The 19,996-nt window shown below is 43.6% G+C and overlaps 1 protein-coding gene across 1 annotated transcript; it reads left to right on the forward strand.

The window, feature by feature from the left end:
- Positions 1-2,753: 2,753 nt before the first annotated feature.
- Positions 2,754-5,325, forward strand: LOC127771574 (scarecrow-like protein 9). Its single transcript, XM_052297500.1, has 2 exons — positions 2,754-3,044; positions 3,228-5,325. The coding sequence occupies exon 2, from the start codon at positions 3,289-3,291 to the stop codon at positions 5,197-5,199; it is 1,911 nt and encodes a 636-aa protein (XP_052153460.1). The 5' UTR covers positions 2,754-3,044; positions 3,228-3,288; the 3' UTR covers positions 5,200-5,325.
- Positions 5,326-19,996: the final 14,671 nt, after the last annotated feature.

The raw sequence follows: 19,996 nt of genomic DNA on the forward strand, positions 1-19,996 counted from the left end.
TTTGATTTATTGTTAAATATACTTTTATGTATACATATAGTTTTATATATTTCATAAAAGTTTTTGAATAAGACAAACAGTTAAACATGTACTAAAAGAACAACGGTGTCAAATATTTAGAAACGGAGGAAGTATTAAATATGTTTTTGGATGACATGTCACAAAAAAGAAAAAATATGAAAAATAAAAAATCACATGGACCAGAGTTCTGGTGCTACATGCCCAGCTCAGCCGAGGCGACTACGTCCTCGCCCACCATCGGGATCATCCACCAGATCTTGAACCTGAACAGGGACAACCACTTCCACCCCCTGCGCACCCAACAAGAGAACGAACCCATAACAAAATCAGCACCACCGGCGGCGGCGCACATCGCAGTCTCTCCTATGGGATTGCCTGGTGAGACACATATGTTTCTTTACCTTTTAGTTTTGTGTTTGGTACCACGGCAGCGTCATGTTAGTTAAAACCGCTTATAATACTGCTTTGGAACTATATTTGTATCGATTTTACAAGTTGAGAGATGTGTTATATACTTATATCTGGTATTGCGGTTGAGGACGCAATTTGAACTCAACATCAAGTCGAGGGATCTTAAGTGAACTTGTTCCATTTTTTTCCTGGAGTTACATGGATGGGCTGGAATGGAGGCCTATTGTATGCGACGGATTAGATTGCGGCCCACCGAGACGAGGACTTTTTTGACACGGACCAAAATAAGGCCTTACTGGCCTTTTTCTGGCGAAAAAGCAATAACCGGCCTCTGCTCTCTGGCCCAGTTTGGCGAGCCCAACAAGTTCTACGTGAAGAAACATTTGCTGGGACAATTTTTATTTTATTTTTTTCTACTTGTGTTTTGGATTTTGTTTGTTTTTTTTCATGTACGGTGTTCTGACCTGAGAAAGACCATGCGGCGTGTTGGACACTACTAAAGAGTAAACAAAAATGTTCTCTAGAATTATCCTTTTCAGAGGCAAATATTGGCATGAGTACAATATTGTCAGCGTTATTGGCTGACCTGATCGCTAATTCGCTGTGTGGTCAGCCGCCTGGTCTACTGATCTGGTGCTGCGGCATCTCGCAGCGTTCACACTGCACAGGTGGAGTTCTGCATCTTCCCTCCGATCGCATGTGCCAGCAATTCCATGAGAGTCCATGCGGCCCAAAACATCCTCAAGTGGTTCATAGCGTAATCATGCGACACGTAGCGGGCGTTTCTAATTTTACCATTTCCAAAATTTTTAAATCACATGTGCTAATTTTTCACCAGGTTGTACCCTGTCGGATGGTTTGGAAATTTTATAAATACTTTATACATATATATGTATTACTAGAAACACATCACCCTATATATTTAACACGTATTTAAACTCGTCATAGAGCTTATACTGTACTCTGAACGGTCGACATGCATGCCATCACCACTGCGATCCTTTCGCTTTGCCTATCCTTCTCGCCCACTACCACCACTATGGGTGTCAGGCCTATGACATCGTCATCAACAAGTGTTACATGGAGCTCCTCGGTATATAGATCACGTGTGGTGTAATTAAAGACACATGAAAAGAGCTAAAGTCGGACAAAATGATACCAATCGGAAATGCTTTAAGAAATGAAAGGAAAAGATACGGTAACTAGCAAATGTGATAGATGTATCGGCATGGATTGACTGAGTATTCAACTCTTCAACGGATTCTACTATCATACATGTATCTGTACGACAAACAATGGATACCTCGACCAAACAGGATGACAATCGTGATAACTGCATCGGTGTGGATCAAGTGAGTATTCGAGGCCGTGTTTAGTTTCCCTCTATTCCCAACTTTCCATCACATCATATCACATCAAAAGTTTTTCTACACATATAAACTTTCAACTTTTTTTTTAAACTCCTAACTTTCTTCAAACTTTCAACTTTTTTCAGGAACTAAACACACCCGACTCTCCAACATATTCTACTGTCGTACATGCGCATGAACGATGAATAACAAAACATATACGTACAGCTTTTGTCGGACTCAAAAAAATTCGTACTCTCTTTGTCAAATTAAACTAATCTAGTATAAGATTGGAACATTATATTAAAATATATTTATTTTATATCAGCTTATATTTTGGAATGGTTGTATTAATTCAATTCGGATAACATGACGGAGGACTGTTATCGTCGTTGGTTGCATCAACAAGGCTCAACCTAAAAGCACAATTATCTGTTGCAGAAAATCCTCCACCTTCGCATCCTGTCCTGTTGAGACCTGAGATACCCTTGCAGTGGTGCATCCCCCTTTCTTTCCCACTTGACCACCTTGTTTGATTAATCGCTTAAAAGCTGCAGGTGTACTAATGAAAGTAGTACTAGTATACTTAACCAATTGACCATACTCTTCCTAGAATGGCTAAGAGCAAGTTTGATAGTAAAGCTCACTGCTTACTATAAGTCAATGTTAGAGTTAATTTATATAATAAGTTAGCTATAAGATTAACTTTATATTTTTCATTCTCTCTCTTTCTCACTCCATAAATTTAATGTATATTTTTTGGAGGTTGTGTGGAGCTAGCTCTTGTATAAGAGCCAACACTACCCACTTTTTCTTATCTTTCTCTTCCATATAAGTATATAGTTTGCTTATAGTGCATTATTATCCTTGCTCTTATGAGGGGGGATTAGTTAACGTTAAGCACGCTTTTACGAGCGGAAGACAGGCTGTCACGCTTTTAACAGCAAACACATCACACATTAATCAATTCGCCTCCAGCACCAAGCCAACCGAGGCTCTTGGGAGTTGGGAGTTGGGACTCCCTGTGCCTCTCCTCTCCACCGCAACGACCACAAATCACCATCTGCTTTCTAGTTTCTTCCTGAAGTTCTGCGTCATAAAGGCAAAAATCCAAGATTGATTTTGGATGAAAAAGACTGCAGTGCTTAGCAAGTGTTCTGTTCTTGGAGTCGCAAGCTGCGGCTAGCTAGCAAGCAAGCAGCTTTTTTTTTTTTCGCAGATCTTGGTGAAGAGCCTGTTCTTCCATGGCTTTCGCTTTGTGAGGTAACATGTGTTTTTTACATTCTGGAATATAAGTAGGAGTATATACTTGAAACAATAAGGTACCATGGCATGCTTGTAAAATTTCTATACCATAGCACCGTCAGATTTTTATGGTAAAAAAGAACAGATTTTTATGGTATTTGTTCAGTTCTCTTTAGTGAGATCCTTGTGTTTAATTTGCAGAGAAAAGGGTATTGTTAGTCAGTAAGTAAAAGGGTGGATCTTGTTCGAAGATTCAAGAGTCATGTTGGATTCTGGTTCTTATGATGATGTTGACTATGGGGATTTGTTCTCCATCCCCAATCCACCTGCGCCTCACTTGCTCAATTTCCCCCTCCAGTTCTTCCCTTCCAACGGATTCATCAGTTCTGCTGATGATTCCCATAGATCACCAGCTGGTATGTTTGGCTCCACCCCAAGCCCCACATCAACCACAACCGAGTTGGAAAATTCAGAGGATCTGTCTGAATCCGCCGACGATGCGGTCCTAGCATACATCAATCAGTTTCTTCTTGAAGATGAGGAAGATGAATCTTGTCCTGGCACCATCACATCGGTGGAGGACTCTGCCCTCCTCGCCGTCGAGAAGCCATTCGTTGACATCCTCACTGCTAGCCAAGAGGCCTGTCAAGAGAATTCTTGGATAGATTCTTCTTGTGATTTCACGGGGAATGGAGGATTGCTTGATACGTTCACAACCACACATGCCGCTTGCCAGCCAGCGCCTTGTGAATTTGAGAAGGAGAAGGGGGAGTGTGCTGTTCATAAAGGCCGGAAGAACCCGCATGATGATTGCCTATTGTTCGAGGAAGAGAGCAGGAGGAGCAAGCAGTTGGCAGTGTCTGAGGAGGAGACTGTCAGAGAGATGTTTGACAAGGTGCTTCTGTGTAATGGCGAATGCGAGCTCCGGGCACCACTGCCAGCTGAAGCACGGAACTGCGGGGTGTACGTGAAAGGATCCGGAAATAAGAGAGGCCGAAAGAAAGGAAAATCTGGAGCATCTGCAGAGGATGATGCGGTTGATCTCACTACCCTACTCATTCATTGTGCCCAGGCCGCTGCAATCGATGATCACCGGAACTCCAATGAGTTGCTGAAACAAATTAGGCAGCGTTCTTCTGCATATGGAGATGCCGGTCAGAGGTTAGCACATTGTTTTGCTAATGCGTTGGAGGCTCGGCTAGCTGGCACTGGCAGCAACATTTACCGTTCACTTGCTGCCAAGCGAACTTCTGTTTATGACATATTGAATGCATTCAAGCTGTATGTTACAGCATGCCCGTTCAAGAAAATATCGAACTTCTTCTCGATCGAAGCCATCTTGAACGCATCCAAGGGTATGACAAGGTTGCACATTGTTGACTATGGTATACAGTATGGATTCCAGTGGCCAATCTTCTTCCAGCGGATCTCGAAGAGACCTGGTGGCCCTCCAAGTGTTCGAATCACCGGTGTTGACTTACCACAGCCGGGATTCCGCCCTGCACAACTCATTGAGGCGACGGGCCGTCGGTTGCATGACTATGCCCGTATGTTCAATGTTCCATTTGAATACCATGCTATTGCTGCCAAGTGGGACACTATCCGTGTCGAAGATCTTAAGATAGACAAAGACAAGGATGAACTTCTTGTTGTTAACTGCCTTTTCCGGATGAGAAACATGATGGACGAAATGGTGACAGATGACAGCCCAAGAATGCAGGTTCTGAAGACAATAAGAAAGATGAATCCAAATTTGTTCATCCATGGCGTTGTCAATGGCACCTACAATGCGCCCTTCTTCGTGACACGATTCAAGGAGGCTTTGTTCTACTACTCTTCACTTTTTGATATGCTTGAAACAACTGCTTCACGGGTCGACGAAAACAGGCTGCTGATAGAAAGAGATCTCTTCGGCCGGGAAGCTCTTAATGTGGTTGCTTGTGAGGGCACTGAGAGAGTAGAAAGACCAGAGACGTACAAGCAATGGCAGGTGAGGAACATCAGGGCAGGCTTCAAGCAGCTACCACTGAACCAAGAGACGGTGAAGAAGGCAAGATACAAGGTGAAGAAATCCTACCACAGGGATTTCCTAGTTGACGAAGAGAACAAATGGATGCTGCAAGGTTGGAAGGGGCGTATCATCTTTGCTCTTTCAGCATGGGAACCAAACTAGCAAACTGTAAATATGACTAACTCAGCTGATTTCTTCTGTGGAGGTACCACTCCATTAGTTATGTCTGATTCCTATTTCAATGAATTTTGACCTATTTCTGGGCAATAGAAGATATTGGATTTTGACTGGGCTAGAGTATACTTTGGATGAGTATCTGACAGAAAAGGATATACTTCTCTCTAAGCGTGTGTGACCTGTGGGGCTCAAAACTGTACTTTGAAAACACAATTACACATCATGCATGTACTGTTCACATGGTCCAGCCTGGGCAAAGGGTTAAAGCCTACATGGTGAATTGGTGATATAAATAACGAAATGGTTTATCTGCAACTTGATATGTAGTAGTACAGCGTGGATGTAACCAACTTGCAACTAGTTCAATGAACCAAAAGAACAGCACAATTTATCCACCCAAAAACAAAAGCCCAACTTGCTCATAAAGTGCTAATGTATTGTTCAGTGCAATGCTTCTGAATTCAAGTGGCGCCTCAACATATTTTTCTTCTGTACAACATGAGCACGGAGCGGGCCCAGACTGTTTTTTCTTCTGACAATTAATGTTTGCATTGAGAAACATAAGCGTCTCACACTCTCACTGATCCCAAATCGTCAAATTTGATGAGAGGCCCTAGAGATCCAAAGAAAGAGCAGTATATTGATCCATTGCACGCTGCCTTTCCGGTGTTCATCCACAAGTCCACAACCCCCCGCACCATCGCTGCGTTACTGGAGCACGAATCATGCAGCGGAGCGGACAGGAGAAAGCTAGCTAGCCGCGCGCATTGCCGGAAAACGCGCAACTTGATTTTACTTTGGGTGGCAGATTAGCTGGGAGCATGTGTGTGTGGAGTAATAGGAATGCATGCACACTTCAATTCATAGGATTTTTTTCATGAGGTTTGTGTGGATGAAAATTTTCCTTTGTTTTCTCTCCACAATTAGAAAGGAAAATTTCTTTTGGTTTTCTTATATCTAAATTCCTATGAACCGTATGATATTCATAAGAATTAATCCCTAGAAATCCAAATCCTTTAAAATTCCTCCAAAACAAATAGGCCCTGATTGTTATCTTTGTATCCAACTTCTGGGCCGAACTATATCTAGGCCCTGCCTCAGGTGGAGGCCTTTCTGCATAAAAACGCTTGGATTTGCAATACATTCACTAGGCTTTGAATAGCTGATTTCCAACCCAGACACCAAAGTACTAATACACTGGTAAAAACTTTACTATAACTATATTTTTTATGCCACTGACCTTTGCCATATCAATAATGTATTATAAATATTTTATTTCCTACTGATTTTTTAACATGCTAATTTCTGACTCTAGAGAGCAAATGTTAATGTTTCTTTGTTTTCCACTCTTTTTTACATTATCTGGGGATTTGATTAGTGTGGAAATGTGGACTAGGGTACTGGCTGTATACTGCTTAGCCGTCCGAAACATTGGGATATCTGTGCCCAATAATCTTTAATCAGTGATATCTTCTCTAGTTAGCAGGCTAGCAGTTGTAACTCTCAATTCCATCGATACTACTTTCATACCTGGGATTGTCACAAAGATATTTCAAGCTGTCATTTGTGACGTACATGCTTGCATTGATTATTATTTTTTAGTACGCAACGACAAATTTGCTTCTGTTTTTACACCTCTCTCTTTTTTTTGAAACCTTAGCCAGCTTAGCTGGTTTTATATTTCATAAGATAAGCACTGTACAAAATTTACACCTCTCTCAACAATATATTTCAATGAAAACATCAACACTGTTACAACCATAACTGTCAGTCTGTCACATTACCATCTAGAACTAACTCTAGATGAAAAGCACAAGCTCTTGCATGTTTAGTTAAGAACGATGCTTGCAGGACGTACGGACTCTCCCTAGTGATTAGGACACAAGAAATGCCCTTAGTAGTGTAGTCTCCCAGACAACCCAGCGGCATAGTTTCGCAGCATATGCCGGCTAAAACTATACAGAAATTAGAATGCATTTGAACTTTAGATATACAGACACGACGACACCAATGGTTGGACTTTTCATCCAGGCTCGACAGAGATGTTTTGACTCATGACAACGTTAGCTATATGCAAGGACGACGTACTTACATATCGTATACACATGCATAATTAATTGCGTATACTCTCTGTTGTCATGTGTGTGTTGGAAAAACTGGGAACAGATTCTGAAAAATGGCTGTAACCTCATTGGAATGACCATTTGGCCAATCATATCTTCCGTTCTAGAAGCAGAAAAGAATGAAAGGTTGCAAGCTTGGACATGGAGGCGAAGGAACCGAGGACAAGAGTCCATAGGACAAGATGCAGACAGCTAGCTTGGATAATATATAGAGTTGAGGAGCTTAACGATTTTTACCTGTTTGGTTGTTTGTATTTTACTTGAGATTCACTCAGTTTGTCTCACTGTCAAAGAGTTCATGACAGCTCAAAGTCCTACTTTTATATTAGCATCACACATTTTACTAACAGACTTGTAGCTTACTTCAGTTTCCTGTCTGAAATTTAAGTACTACTAGTACTAGCCATATAGGAGGGAAGAGAAATGGTTGTCACTGAATTTGGTTAGTGCATAAGAATTCTGTCTTTTTGTTTACTCTAAAATTGAATCCAACATAAGGTGCATTTGAGCATTTGGATAGATGAATATACTACAAGTAAATTCAATGCGACATATATTTGTAGCCTCTCAGGTTTGATACACTGTAATAGTTGGTTTTGCAATTATGTGTCAATCCTGCTAAAACGAACTTGCATAGATGGATTCAGAGAATCAGAGATGCCGCTGCGTCCTCTATGGTACCAGTGTAATCTGTTAGCTACTCCTTGGAAGTACTTCACCCAGATTCCAGATCGACTTCATTGATCCCAAACTTCAAGTTCAAGGATGCATCACAGAAGCCAATGCAACACAACTGTGTCATATGCTCTTTCCTTGGCAGATTTTTGCTGATTCCATCAGCAGAATCAATTCAGCTCCCAGCATTCACCAGGTGATAGTGATGCAATCCATGCCAGTTTGCAGCATACAGCTATTCTGTGTTTCACACTTGCAAACATGAGCAAAAGCACACAACTCGGTGAGACTACCAATGCTAGCCCCCTCCTCATTTTGTCTCGCCGAACCCGGCTCAAGCGTAGCACAAGATTTGTATAAATACTCGGCGAAGAAATTGCACGCAGTTCTCGTCAGTGTTCGCGCCAAAACTTGGTTAAAAAAAGGCACACGGGAGCTGACCGACAGACCGGAAAATGGCGCCAACAAGTAGCACTGAGGAGGTGAAGCACCTGACGCTTCACCACTTGTTGAAGCGGCAGCACCGGCTCAAGCCCGCCGCCGTGGTGTGGAGATGGCCGACGTCGGTGGTGCCCGGCGGCGGCGCCGGGCGGCCGCCGGTGCCCGACGAGCAGCTGGCGGCGGACGACGTGGACGGCCTGGGCGGGACGTGGCCGCCGCGGTCCTACACGTGCGCGTTCTGCCGCCGCGAGTTCCGGTCCGCGCAGGCGCTGGGCGGGCACATGAACGTGCACCGCCGCGACCGCGCCAAGATGCGCGGCCACGGCCTCCACGGCGCCGCCGGGCAGCAGCTCGGCGCGGCGGAGGCGCCTGCCGCCGCCGCCGCCGCGAGGACGGAGTACGCCGTGGCGCTGTACCCCATCCTGAACTCCGGCGCGGGCGGCGCGGCGGTGCGCATACCGCGCGGAGACGTGCTGCTCTCCGCGCCCGTCGCGCTGGCGGCCGCGCGCCGTGGCCATGATCACCGGTGCATCGATGTAGGTGACGACGAGAACGACAAGAAGATTGACCTGGAGCTGCGCCTTGGGTGGCCGTGATCGATATACCATGGACATGGAGACATTTTTTTACAGTCGCCATGATGTGTGAATTTCTTTCCCCACCATTTTGATCATTTTTCAAATAACTCGAGTGAAACTCATGGTTTGCTACTGCATACTCCCTCCGTCTCATAATATAAGGAATTTTGATATTTTGCTTACACTTTTTGACCACTCATCTTATTCAAAAAAAAATTATGCAAATATAAAAAACGAAAAGTTGTGCTTAAAATACTTTGGATAATAAAGTAAGTCAAAAAAATAAATAATAATTCCAAATCTATTTATTATTAAAATAGCTTTGAAAGGAGGCACCACGTTGACTGTGGAGGCTAGAAATTCCCACATTAATCAGAGAAAAAGAAAAAAAAGAAAAAAAAGTCCAAGTAGAAATAAAAAAGTCCAAGTAGAAATACAATTTAAAAATAGCTAAAATTCGGAATTAAACATAAGCAATATTGAAAGAAATTTTCATATAAGAACCCAATACGAGATTAATAAAAATTCGAAATAAAAATAAAATAAAATCTAAAATTAGAAAAGAAAAGGATAGTCCAAGTAGGAATACAATTTTAAAATAGCTAAAATTCGGAACTAAAAATAAGAAATATTAAAATAAGAGTCCATATAAAAACCCAATACAAGATTAATTAAAATTGGGAATAAAAATAAAAATAAAATCTGAAATTAGCAAAAAAAAAAAGAGAGTTCAACTAGGAATACAATTTAAAATTAGCTGAAATTCGGAATTAAAAATAAACAATATTGAAAGAATAAACTATATAAGAACCCAATACGAGATTAATTAAAATTCAGAATAAAAAATAAAATAATATCCAAAATTAGAAAATTAAAAGAGAGTTCAAGTAGGAGTACAATTTCGAAACAACTGAAATTGAAAATAAAAAATAAAAAAATAAAAGAACACAATACGATATTAATTAAAATTTGAAAAAAAATCTGAAATTAGAAAAAGAAAAATAAGATTTCAATTAGGAATACAATTTATAAATATCTAAAATTTGTGATAAAAATAAAGACTATTGAAAGAAAAGACCATATAAAACACATGACGAGATAAATTAAGTAACAGGCCTATAAAGGAGTAAAGTGGTGACATATAAAAACTGTTAATAAAACACTTAATAGAATCCTAATGACGATTAAAAGGAGGGACGACAGGTAGGCCGTGAAGCAAACGAGCGAGGCGGTTGCCGGGACTTCTAGAAAGTAAAAAGAATAAACCCCATTAATAATCATATTCGATTTTTAAAATCTCAATGACAATAAAAAGGAGAAGCAGCAGGCGGAGTGTATAGGAGTATAGTTGCAGAGCCGCTGACGGTTGACGGGACTTCTAGAAAATAAAAAAAGAATTCCAACGATAGTTATGTACGATTTTTAGAATCACAATGACAATAAAAAGTAGGCGGCGGACAGGCCGTAGAGGAGCATAGTGGCATCATTTGATGAGACAATAAACTCTAAAAACTAGAATGTCCAATTTTTAAAGGTTCGGAACTTCTAAAAAGTAAAAAAAAACAATGATAATTATGTTCGATTTTAAAATCTCAATGACAATAAAGAAGGGAGGCAGCGGGCGAGCCGTAGAGAAGTACAATGGTAAAGCCGCTGACGGTTTGGCGGGATTTCTAGAAAGTAAAAATGAACCCAAACGATAATTATGTTCGATTTTTAAAATCTCAATGGCAATAAAGAGAAGAGACAGTGGAGGGGCCATAGAGGAGTATAATGGTAATGTTTGACGGGACATCTAGAAATTATAAAAATGAAACCCAACGTGACAATAAACTCTAAAAATTATAAGGTCCAATTTTTAAAGATTCTAAGGAGAATGAAAAGAAATAGTGGTAGATCGAGCAAGCAAATAAAAATAGAGATGACATAAGGGGTAGCAACTAATGTGACTTTAAAAAAAAATATATAATTAGAAATAAGGGGATGATAAGGTTTGGTCTTTCAAAGTCTTAAGACAATGAAATAGCTATTTAATAAATTTTAAGTAAAATCATAAAAAAATATAATTTTGTTTGGGTGCTAACCGCGTAATTGTGCGGGCCACCCAGCTAGTTTTTTTTTAATAAGAAGAATGGTCAAATAGTGTAAGTTCAATGTCAAAATCCCTTATATTAGGACGGAGGGAGTGCATTAGTAACGGTGAGACAAAATGAAATTTATTTCCATTATTAACAAAGAACAGTGAGAAAAAAATGGTGAGGCAAGAAGAGCGAAGAAGAAAGGGTTGGAAATTAAAATACGAACAAATATGTAGGCCTAAGCATCGCGAGTGATGTTCTTCTCCCCATGATTTCCGACAGTTTCGAGGCGGCGCCAAGGCCCAAGGATTCCTATCTGAGGATTGCCGGTGAAATATCAGTAGCATACATGATACATATACCATACATTTTACTCCTATCATATACTAAGAAAAAAAAAAAGGGAATAAGTTCACTTGACCTTCAACCGCAAAACCGGATAGGATGCCTATCCGAACTATTAAAACCGGTGTAATTTCACTTCCTCGACGGTTTTGGAGGATGGTTTCGCTGACGTGATGCATACGTGGCGGTATTGACCTGGTTTTTCTTTCACGTGGCGTTGACGTGGCACTTATATGACATTAAAATTTTAAAAATATGTAGCTCCAGAAGAGAGCGCAGCAGAAGTACAACGCCAAGCAGTGACGTGAAGCAGCACTGCCACGACGAGCATGTGCGCGTGGTCGTGCGGCCGCGGTGCGTCGTCCTTGCAGTACACCTTGTAGATCTCCTCGCGGTCGTCGCCGGTGTCGGGGCGCCACCGGCGGAGCAGCACGAGGTGGTGGAAGATCTTGGCGTGCTGGTGCAGGCACATGATGGTGAAGAGCGTGTTGAGGATCTGGACCATCTGGTCGATCACCTCCGTCCACTTCTTCCGCTGCTCGTCGTCGGGATGGTGGAGTCGAGCATGCCGGTCATGAGCATGAACAGCAGCAGCAGCCCGGCGGCGACGAACACCAACCAAATGATCATGGCAAAGTTCTTGGGCTTCCTGCACCAGCTCACTGGAGGCGCCGACGACGGCTCCTCCATGGTTGACATGCTTTTGCGTACATGGTGCGATGCAGATGGCGGTGACGGCGGCGTTGAACGGCGTCGGGCTAGCACTGCAAATCCCGGCGATATGCTCCTTCGCCGCCGACTGCAAATCCTGGCAACTACGCGGCGGCGGTGCTGGCAGCGTCGACGACCACCACCGCCAAGCCGGTGCGGCAAGAGCTACAGGAGTTCGCAAGGGAGGCGAAGGGACTCACGGGCTCATTCCCCAGGTCGGCGCTCTCCTTCACGGCGATGTGGCTAGAGCTCGTTCGCTGCCGTCCTACTCCTCGCACTCCCTAGTGGCCTAGTGACCCACCCACCGCCGCCAAGCACGGCGCCGCGCTGCTCATGGCGTCGTGGAACCCATCGTCGACGAACGGTGGTCGGCGTCCTCGCCGAGCGCCTGTACGGCTACGAGCTGGCTGCGGGGGGGGGGGGGGGGGGGGGGGGGGCGGGGGGGCGCCGCCGTCGAGGCGGAGCGGTGCAACGCGACGTCCCTCGCAAGGGCGCTGTATCGCCGTCCCCATGGTGCTATCCGGTACTGAGAGAAGGGAGGAAGAGGGGAGGAAGAAGAAGAGAGAGGATGATATGTTGGGCCCACATGTCAGTGGACCCCACCTTTTTTATGTGTGTGAATGACAAACGGATCCCACATATACGTTTTTAATTCAAATGACATCTAAGCGCCATGTCAACCCACAGACATGTCAACACCGCCACGTCAGCGAAACCGCTCTCCAAAACCACTAAGGAAGTCAAATTGTACCGATTTCAATAGTTCGGGGATCGAGATATCTGGATTTGCGTTTAGGGTCATGGATTAGATTCGGGTCACATTTTAAGGGAGGCAAAGTGGACTTATTTCAAAAAAAAAAGATCACGAGAACAATTAAAAAGAAGGCCTGAAAGGCCCAAACGCAATCCATGAAAGCTCTCCTACGTGTTCCCTCATTTGAGGCCCAAAACACAACAGGGTCACGTTAAAATCACAGCCCACGCCCTACTCTCAGTTCAACTGGCCTCGCAGAAAAATGCAAATATCCCTTGTTCCAAACGGGTGCATATGCAGCGTATCGTGAATTCGTGATCGGGCCGTGCAGCCTGCAGCTCTCGGCGCTCGATCGACCGGGGCCAAGAGGGTACTACCAGCCTGCGCTGCACGTGGCGCACGCAGCTACCGCTGGAGACCTGGAGCGTACGCGCGCGTGCTAGGCCGGGGCCAATGGCGACATCCACGCATGCATGGCATGCTGCCACTAGCTGCTCGACCGGTACCGCACATACACGCTCGCACTGTCGCACACTCGCACAGTGTGGTGAACTGGTGACGCTGAGATGCCGTCCACGCGCGCGCGCGGCCGCGGGGACCGATAGATCGATCGAGATGCCGTACGCGCGTCGACTGACACCGTCGCCGACCGTGTCATCACGATTCGCTTCCAGTTGAGCGGCGCCTTCTGCAGGCGTCGGCGCACGCGTACACCCGGCCACCCGCGCGTACGTACCGTGCCCCGGTTGGACCGTGTCCGGCCGGTTGGCCGGTTTTGCTCCCCTTCTCCTGAAAGAATCGGTGTGCGACACGGTGCATATATAAGTGGGGGTGGGTTGATGGGTTCATGCGTACGTACATGTGCATGGCGAGCTGCATGTATCGTACTGGAGGTAATTAATTAGCGGACGTACGTGATTATTTTTCGATCACATGCATACAAAGCTTTAACAACGAGCAAACGCAACTGCGCAAGCCACGTACCACTCGATCGAGTACCTTTAATATATAGAGGTTATAGACAAATCCAACGAACCTCGTACAGGGAGCTAGTTTCTGATAATCCCCGGAAAAGCTGGATTTTTCAATTTTTATCTTCTATTTTATTTACTGTATTTTGTACTTACATCATCTTAGAATTGGTGTAAAAATATATCTTGTTTGAGAGGAGTTGAAGATGAAAGAAGTTGTAACTGTTAGAACCGCTCTCCCCGATAAAATTGTAGTTTTTACGAACATAAAAAACAGACGTAATTATGGACATTAAGATTTGAACTCGAGTTATACTTCCATAGCTGCATTGAATCCAAATATAGCACCAAACGATGTGCTTTTGCGGAGGATTTGGATATCGTCTCTCCTCTATCATGTCTCATCTCCAACTACGGCAAGCTTCAACCCTCGATCACTGCAGGGAAGAGTGGCAGACCACATGATCTGTGGTGTGCATGCATCCGATAGCGAGTACTCTCGTGAACCTAATATTGTTTTCATCTGTCCAGCACCTACGTAAAACATTAATTTCCTGGGTGATGTTACAGCTTGCAAGCACTAGCACTACCAGAAAAAATATACCTAAAGTTGGGTAACACTGAAGAAATATCGCGTATGATAATTACGAACAAAAGTGGGGTGTAATCAAACACAGGACTATATATAGGGATATCCGGCAACTACGTACACTTGCAAGTACATCTCAAGTGTCGTAGAAATCTCAATAAGAATACACTGAAGAGAGTACTTCTTTTTAGAAAACAAAAATATAAAACGGCCGGAGCTCTGCCTATTCGATTGAGAAGAGTATTGTGCGAATTACGTGCACAATTAATCATGCCAAAACGATTAATTTACAATTACTGAATTACATTTACATATATATCGAACTGCCAAAACAATGTCTTTTGCAAAAGAAAATGTTTTAAAAAAAATCATATCACTACATTTTTTAAGTTTAAAATAAGTAATACTTCCGATCCGTTCCATATTATAAGACTTTCTAGCATCACACACACAAAAACACACACACACACATATATGAATCTAGACATATATGTCTAGATTCATTAGCATTTATATGAATGCGGGCAATGCTAGAAAGTCTTATAACCTGACAGATGTAGTAACAGATGTAGTACTTAATTAATCATATGGTAATGGATCATATCATATTATGTATTTCTCAATCTTCTCCTTTCTTCTTCCCTTAAACACACCCTTATAATTACTATAGTGAACAATAAATACAGTGGTTTGATATATTGGAGAAATGGTATTATGCCTTTTGGACCAACTCAGTGACCGTACATCTGGCACAGGGTATTTTCCTGCGCATGTACACTGTGTGAGTTTGCTTTTATGTAAACCTTGTAATAATTGGTTGTAGCTCGTGAGCAAAGATCGAAATATTTCATTCTATCATCTTAAAATAAAATATTTTGGCGCAGGGGTTTTTCCTGCAGTAAGGCTGTAAAACCCGGTCAGACCCCTGCATCTGCCATTGACTACGGCTCCTCTTAGCTCTTTCCTACTCCCTCCGTCCCACAATATAATGAATTTTGAGTTTTTGCATGCAACATTTGACTTATTAAATTTTTTTTTGCAAATATAAAAAACGAAAAGATGTGCTTAAAGTACTGTAGATAATAAAGTAAGTCACAAATAAAATAAATAATAATTTCAAAATTTTTTAAATAAGATGAGTGGTCAAACGTTACAAGCAAAAACTCAAAATCCCTTATATTATGGGACGGAGGAGTAGTACTTACGTACGGGGTATGCCCCCACTGCACCGGGAAGATCTGGGCAGCGATCCGATCGATCGACACGGCCCGTGCCCCGTGCTCCACCCTCCTCCCCCGCGCGCGCGCGCGTGCCACCAAAAAAACACAATTGATTTCGCTTTGGCACGTAACAGCCAGCCAGATATCCATCCCGGATCGACCATGGCAGCGCGCGCGCGCGCACACACACACTGCACACATCTCTGATCAAGGACGGCCGCCAGCCGGCCGGCGAGCCCTCGTTGCATGCATGCACACGCTGTACATGTATATGACTCCAAAACGTATATGACTCCAAAACGGCCGGCCTGCTCTCTCTGCAAATCGTTAATTAATAGCGCTAGGCCGCTAGCTAGCGTCCGATCTGTCATAGTGTCATCTGTCATCAGCCCATGGTTTAATTTTATTGGCCCCTGATGAGTGAGCTCGACAGAAAGACAACTCCAGTGAGATATTGCAATAACATATTAAATGTGATCGATTTCTCCTGCATCCATCCATATGCTCTCACTAGCGGTACACGATAGTACGTACTTTCGCTCACATGCTAATTAACGGCTTCTAGGAATAACTACGTGCAGTAATTCAGTATAACGGCTTATAGGGTTATCGTCGAGCAAGCATGTACGTGCTGAATAATAATGCAGCTATAGCCTGGTGATAGTGTGGTAGTACTGATCGATCGCCCTCAGCTACATGCATGCAGGTGTACAGGGTTGAGGAGTATACAGTACCACTAATGCAAACGAGGCATACGACAAGGCGGAAACACTGTTCGGTAGTAGTCGTTTCGGGTGTAGCGTACCATACCGCATACGTCCTTTACGATGCGTACGAAACAGAGTTCGGGTACACAAACTGATTTAATCAGCTCCTGTCTCCTGTAGAAAATACGTGCGTACGTATAGGTTTCTAGCTAGCCAAGTACTACTGTACTAGTACTGGTTAGTCGACCACCAGCATATGCATGGTCCAAACTGTCAGCGGGATCCATGTGATCAGCGAAACCTTTGCTCCTTGGAAACCGCGCATGAACAGTGAAATAGCTGCAAATCTGTCTCCCCAAACACAGACGCGAACAAAACTCGCGAGTGGAAAGTGCGCCGTGCAGCAGTGATACCAACCTTTTCTAGGATTGCCTTTTTCCTTTGAGCGCCTACATACACGTACGCACGACGACGCGCGGCGCAGAACTCGTTTAATTTGAGAGTTGAGAATGATCAGCTCAAGCTTCCCCTTTGTTAACAATGGATCGCAAAAAACGAGATTTGGTGGGAGAGACCTTCCTCCAAATATATCTTAAAAAGAAATTATGAACATGTTAAAAATTAAATATCGGACATCGGAGTGAAAATCACATACCTTTAACACTGTACTATTAAGTGCTAACATCGCGTGTTAACATGGGTGATGTTTTTCCCTTAGCACGAGGGGTCTCAGTGGATCGCACGAGAGTTTCCTGATTCTCCCAGGAATATATTGATCAAGATCGTTCTTCTATAACATTAGCGATGTTTTTCCCTTTAAAAATATAATCATGCCTTGGGCTATAATTAATCCTTCAACCTCATACTCAAGGGCATGCAGATCCAGCTAATTAAGCCATCAAGCTCCATAAGAATCAACTTTGACTACTGTCTTATGGGAATTTTGTGGAATCAACTTCCGTTAACTATGTAACTACTGGAGTATTATGTTAACCAAGACGCCAAAGCGATCATATATACAACATTTTTGTATGGGGAACGGGATACTGTTGTGCCATAGGCTACCTCGGGAGATGCCTAGCTACTAAAATAGCATATACATCAATTGCTATACTGATCCGAGATGCTTCTGCCGGCAGTAACGGAGAACGAAACCACTGCAGAAGAGATCAGAGGTCTGGTCTTGCACGGTTATTTGCGTGCTGTGATATAAGAAGTACTCTTTCGAATTGAAGTACTCACGGTGAACCATGCCATTATAATTTTACAAAGTTTAAAATATACCATCGGTATCTCAATGACACGTAGGACCTACATAAGTCAATGACATATGAGTCAGGATGTCATATCTTAAATTTTGTAAAATTATAATGACATGATTCCAATTTTTCCTTGAGTATATGCATATCATATGCCCTAAAAGCTGGTTAGATTCTTTCGAAGTTGTATCCTAATCTGATCCGGTTTCTTAGTGTTCTGAACTAGTACTGTCATCTAGCTGCCTCCTCGATCTGTTTATCATCTGGTTGCATCCCAAAAGACATTCTTAAGGGGTATCTTTCTCGGCACAAGTTACTTGGTAGTATAGTTGGTACTACAGGCACAAAGAATATCAGCAAAATATGGCAGCCATCAGCTTACAATGTGCTTTGTTCTATAGAGAAGGGTGTCTAGCAGAGAGCATTCACATGGTGAGCATAGTAAAAAAAAAAAAGAACTGAATTACGACGACGACTGTAGCTGCCTGTCTACGACCACAAGAATATTCAAGGCTACGCGACGCAGAGGGTGTCCTTGGAGTTGCCACACCCCCACGTTTCGATTTGTGCGTGAACATGATTTCTGCATGATGCAGTTGGATTCTTGCAAACTGTGCTTGTTTTGTACGCACACTTGGGCTGTGTTTGCAACAGCAAGTTCCCAACACTTCCATCTCATTTTTCGCACACACGTTTTTTAAACTGGTAAACGGTGTATTTCTAAAAGAAGTTTCTATACGAAATTTGTTTAAAAATTCATATTGATTAATTTTTGAAAAAAATATCTAATACTTAATTAATCACATGCTAATAGACTACTCCATTTTTCGTAAATACTGTGCACGTTCCCATCCCTAGTGCCCGAACACAGCCTTGGTATGGTAGGATTTGGATCCGCTGTAGTCGGTAGTGTAACTGTAACTTATGCAGTCCAGTACCGACTATTAGATTCGGATCTACTTCGTAATGGTTAAACGTGTCCGGATACTGTAGCTCACGGTACTAAAATTGTTTATTACTTTTACATATAGTATTATAGCTAATTCATTAATAAAATAGATGGCTCGAAACTTGTAATCTCAATAGAAACTGCATGAGATTCCAATTCGGTATGGTAAGTGGTCACTGTTCAAATATGCTGCTGTAGGAGCAGTTTCTAATGTATGTAAGACACCGGGTGGTGTCCATATATAATCTCCACTAGGGTTGGCAACGGGGCGGGTTGGGCTGGAACGCCCCCGCCCCCGCTCGATCCCCGACTTCTCCCCCCGCCCCCGGCCCCGCAGAGGTGGTTGGGTGGAAAACATCACCCACCCCCGTCCCCTGCGGGGACCCGGCGGGTGAGCGGGCCCCGCAATACCCGACTGGGCCGGTGGACGGCGAGCTAACGACGGCGACGAGGGCGGTGAGCTGGACGATGGCGACGAGGGCGGCGAGCTGGAAGGCAAAGAGGCGAGCCGCCGTGCCCCGCGCCCTGGCCGCCGCCCGCGGATGGCTGTCGATGCCGCCGCACGTGCCCTGTCTGATGCCGCCCCCCGTGCCTGGCCATCGACGTCGCAGACGCCGCGCGCGCCTTGGCTGCCGTCGCCGCCGCTGCTGCCGCCGCGCGCCTTGGCCGCCGCCACCGACGTTGTTGCTCGCTGGTGGAGTCGTGGAGATGGTGGCTGCCTGGGTGGGTGGGGAGAGATTGGGAATAGGGTGGGGAGGGTGGGGAAATTAGGGTTTGGATGTATATATATGATAGACTAGATGGGCCTTTTGGGCTTACAACATACTATGATTAAGTCTAATATACATCCTCGGGGCTCCGTGGGTCACCCGCGGGTGAAACATCTCCCCCGTCCCCTCCTCGCTCAAATGCGGGGCCCCAACCCTGACTCACCCGCGGGGTCTGAAATCGCCCCTGCCCCCGCCACCGCAGGGGACCCGGCCCCGCAGGGGAAATTGCCATCCCTAATCTCAACAATATTTACACTACTACTTAGACCTTTGCTCTCGTAATATACAATATTTAAGAATGATCTAAATAATTTAATGTCACTCATGTATTTCTCTTTCAAATAACTATCTCTCAATTAATGCTTGGATTCTATGTCCATATATATAGTATATATCTACTATAGTATATAGAAGTACTTTTGTTAAATAATCAACTAAATATATTTTTAAATTTATAGCTATTATACTTGACTAGAAAAAATGCACGTGCGTTGCAATAGGTAAAGATGTTTTTTCAGTGATACAGCAGCTATTAGGAGTTGGGCAAATTGAAATATAGTATCGCTATACATTATAATTGAAAAAGTTACTAAATATTCTTCCTTGGTTTTG

The sequence above is a fragment of the Oryza glaberrima genome, chromosome 4 (genome assembly GCF_000147395.1).
Source record: "Oryza glaberrima chromosome 4, OglaRS2, whole genome shotgun sequence".
NCBI lineage: Eukaryota > Viridiplantae > Streptophyta > Magnoliopsida > Poales > Poaceae > Oryza > Oryza glaberrima.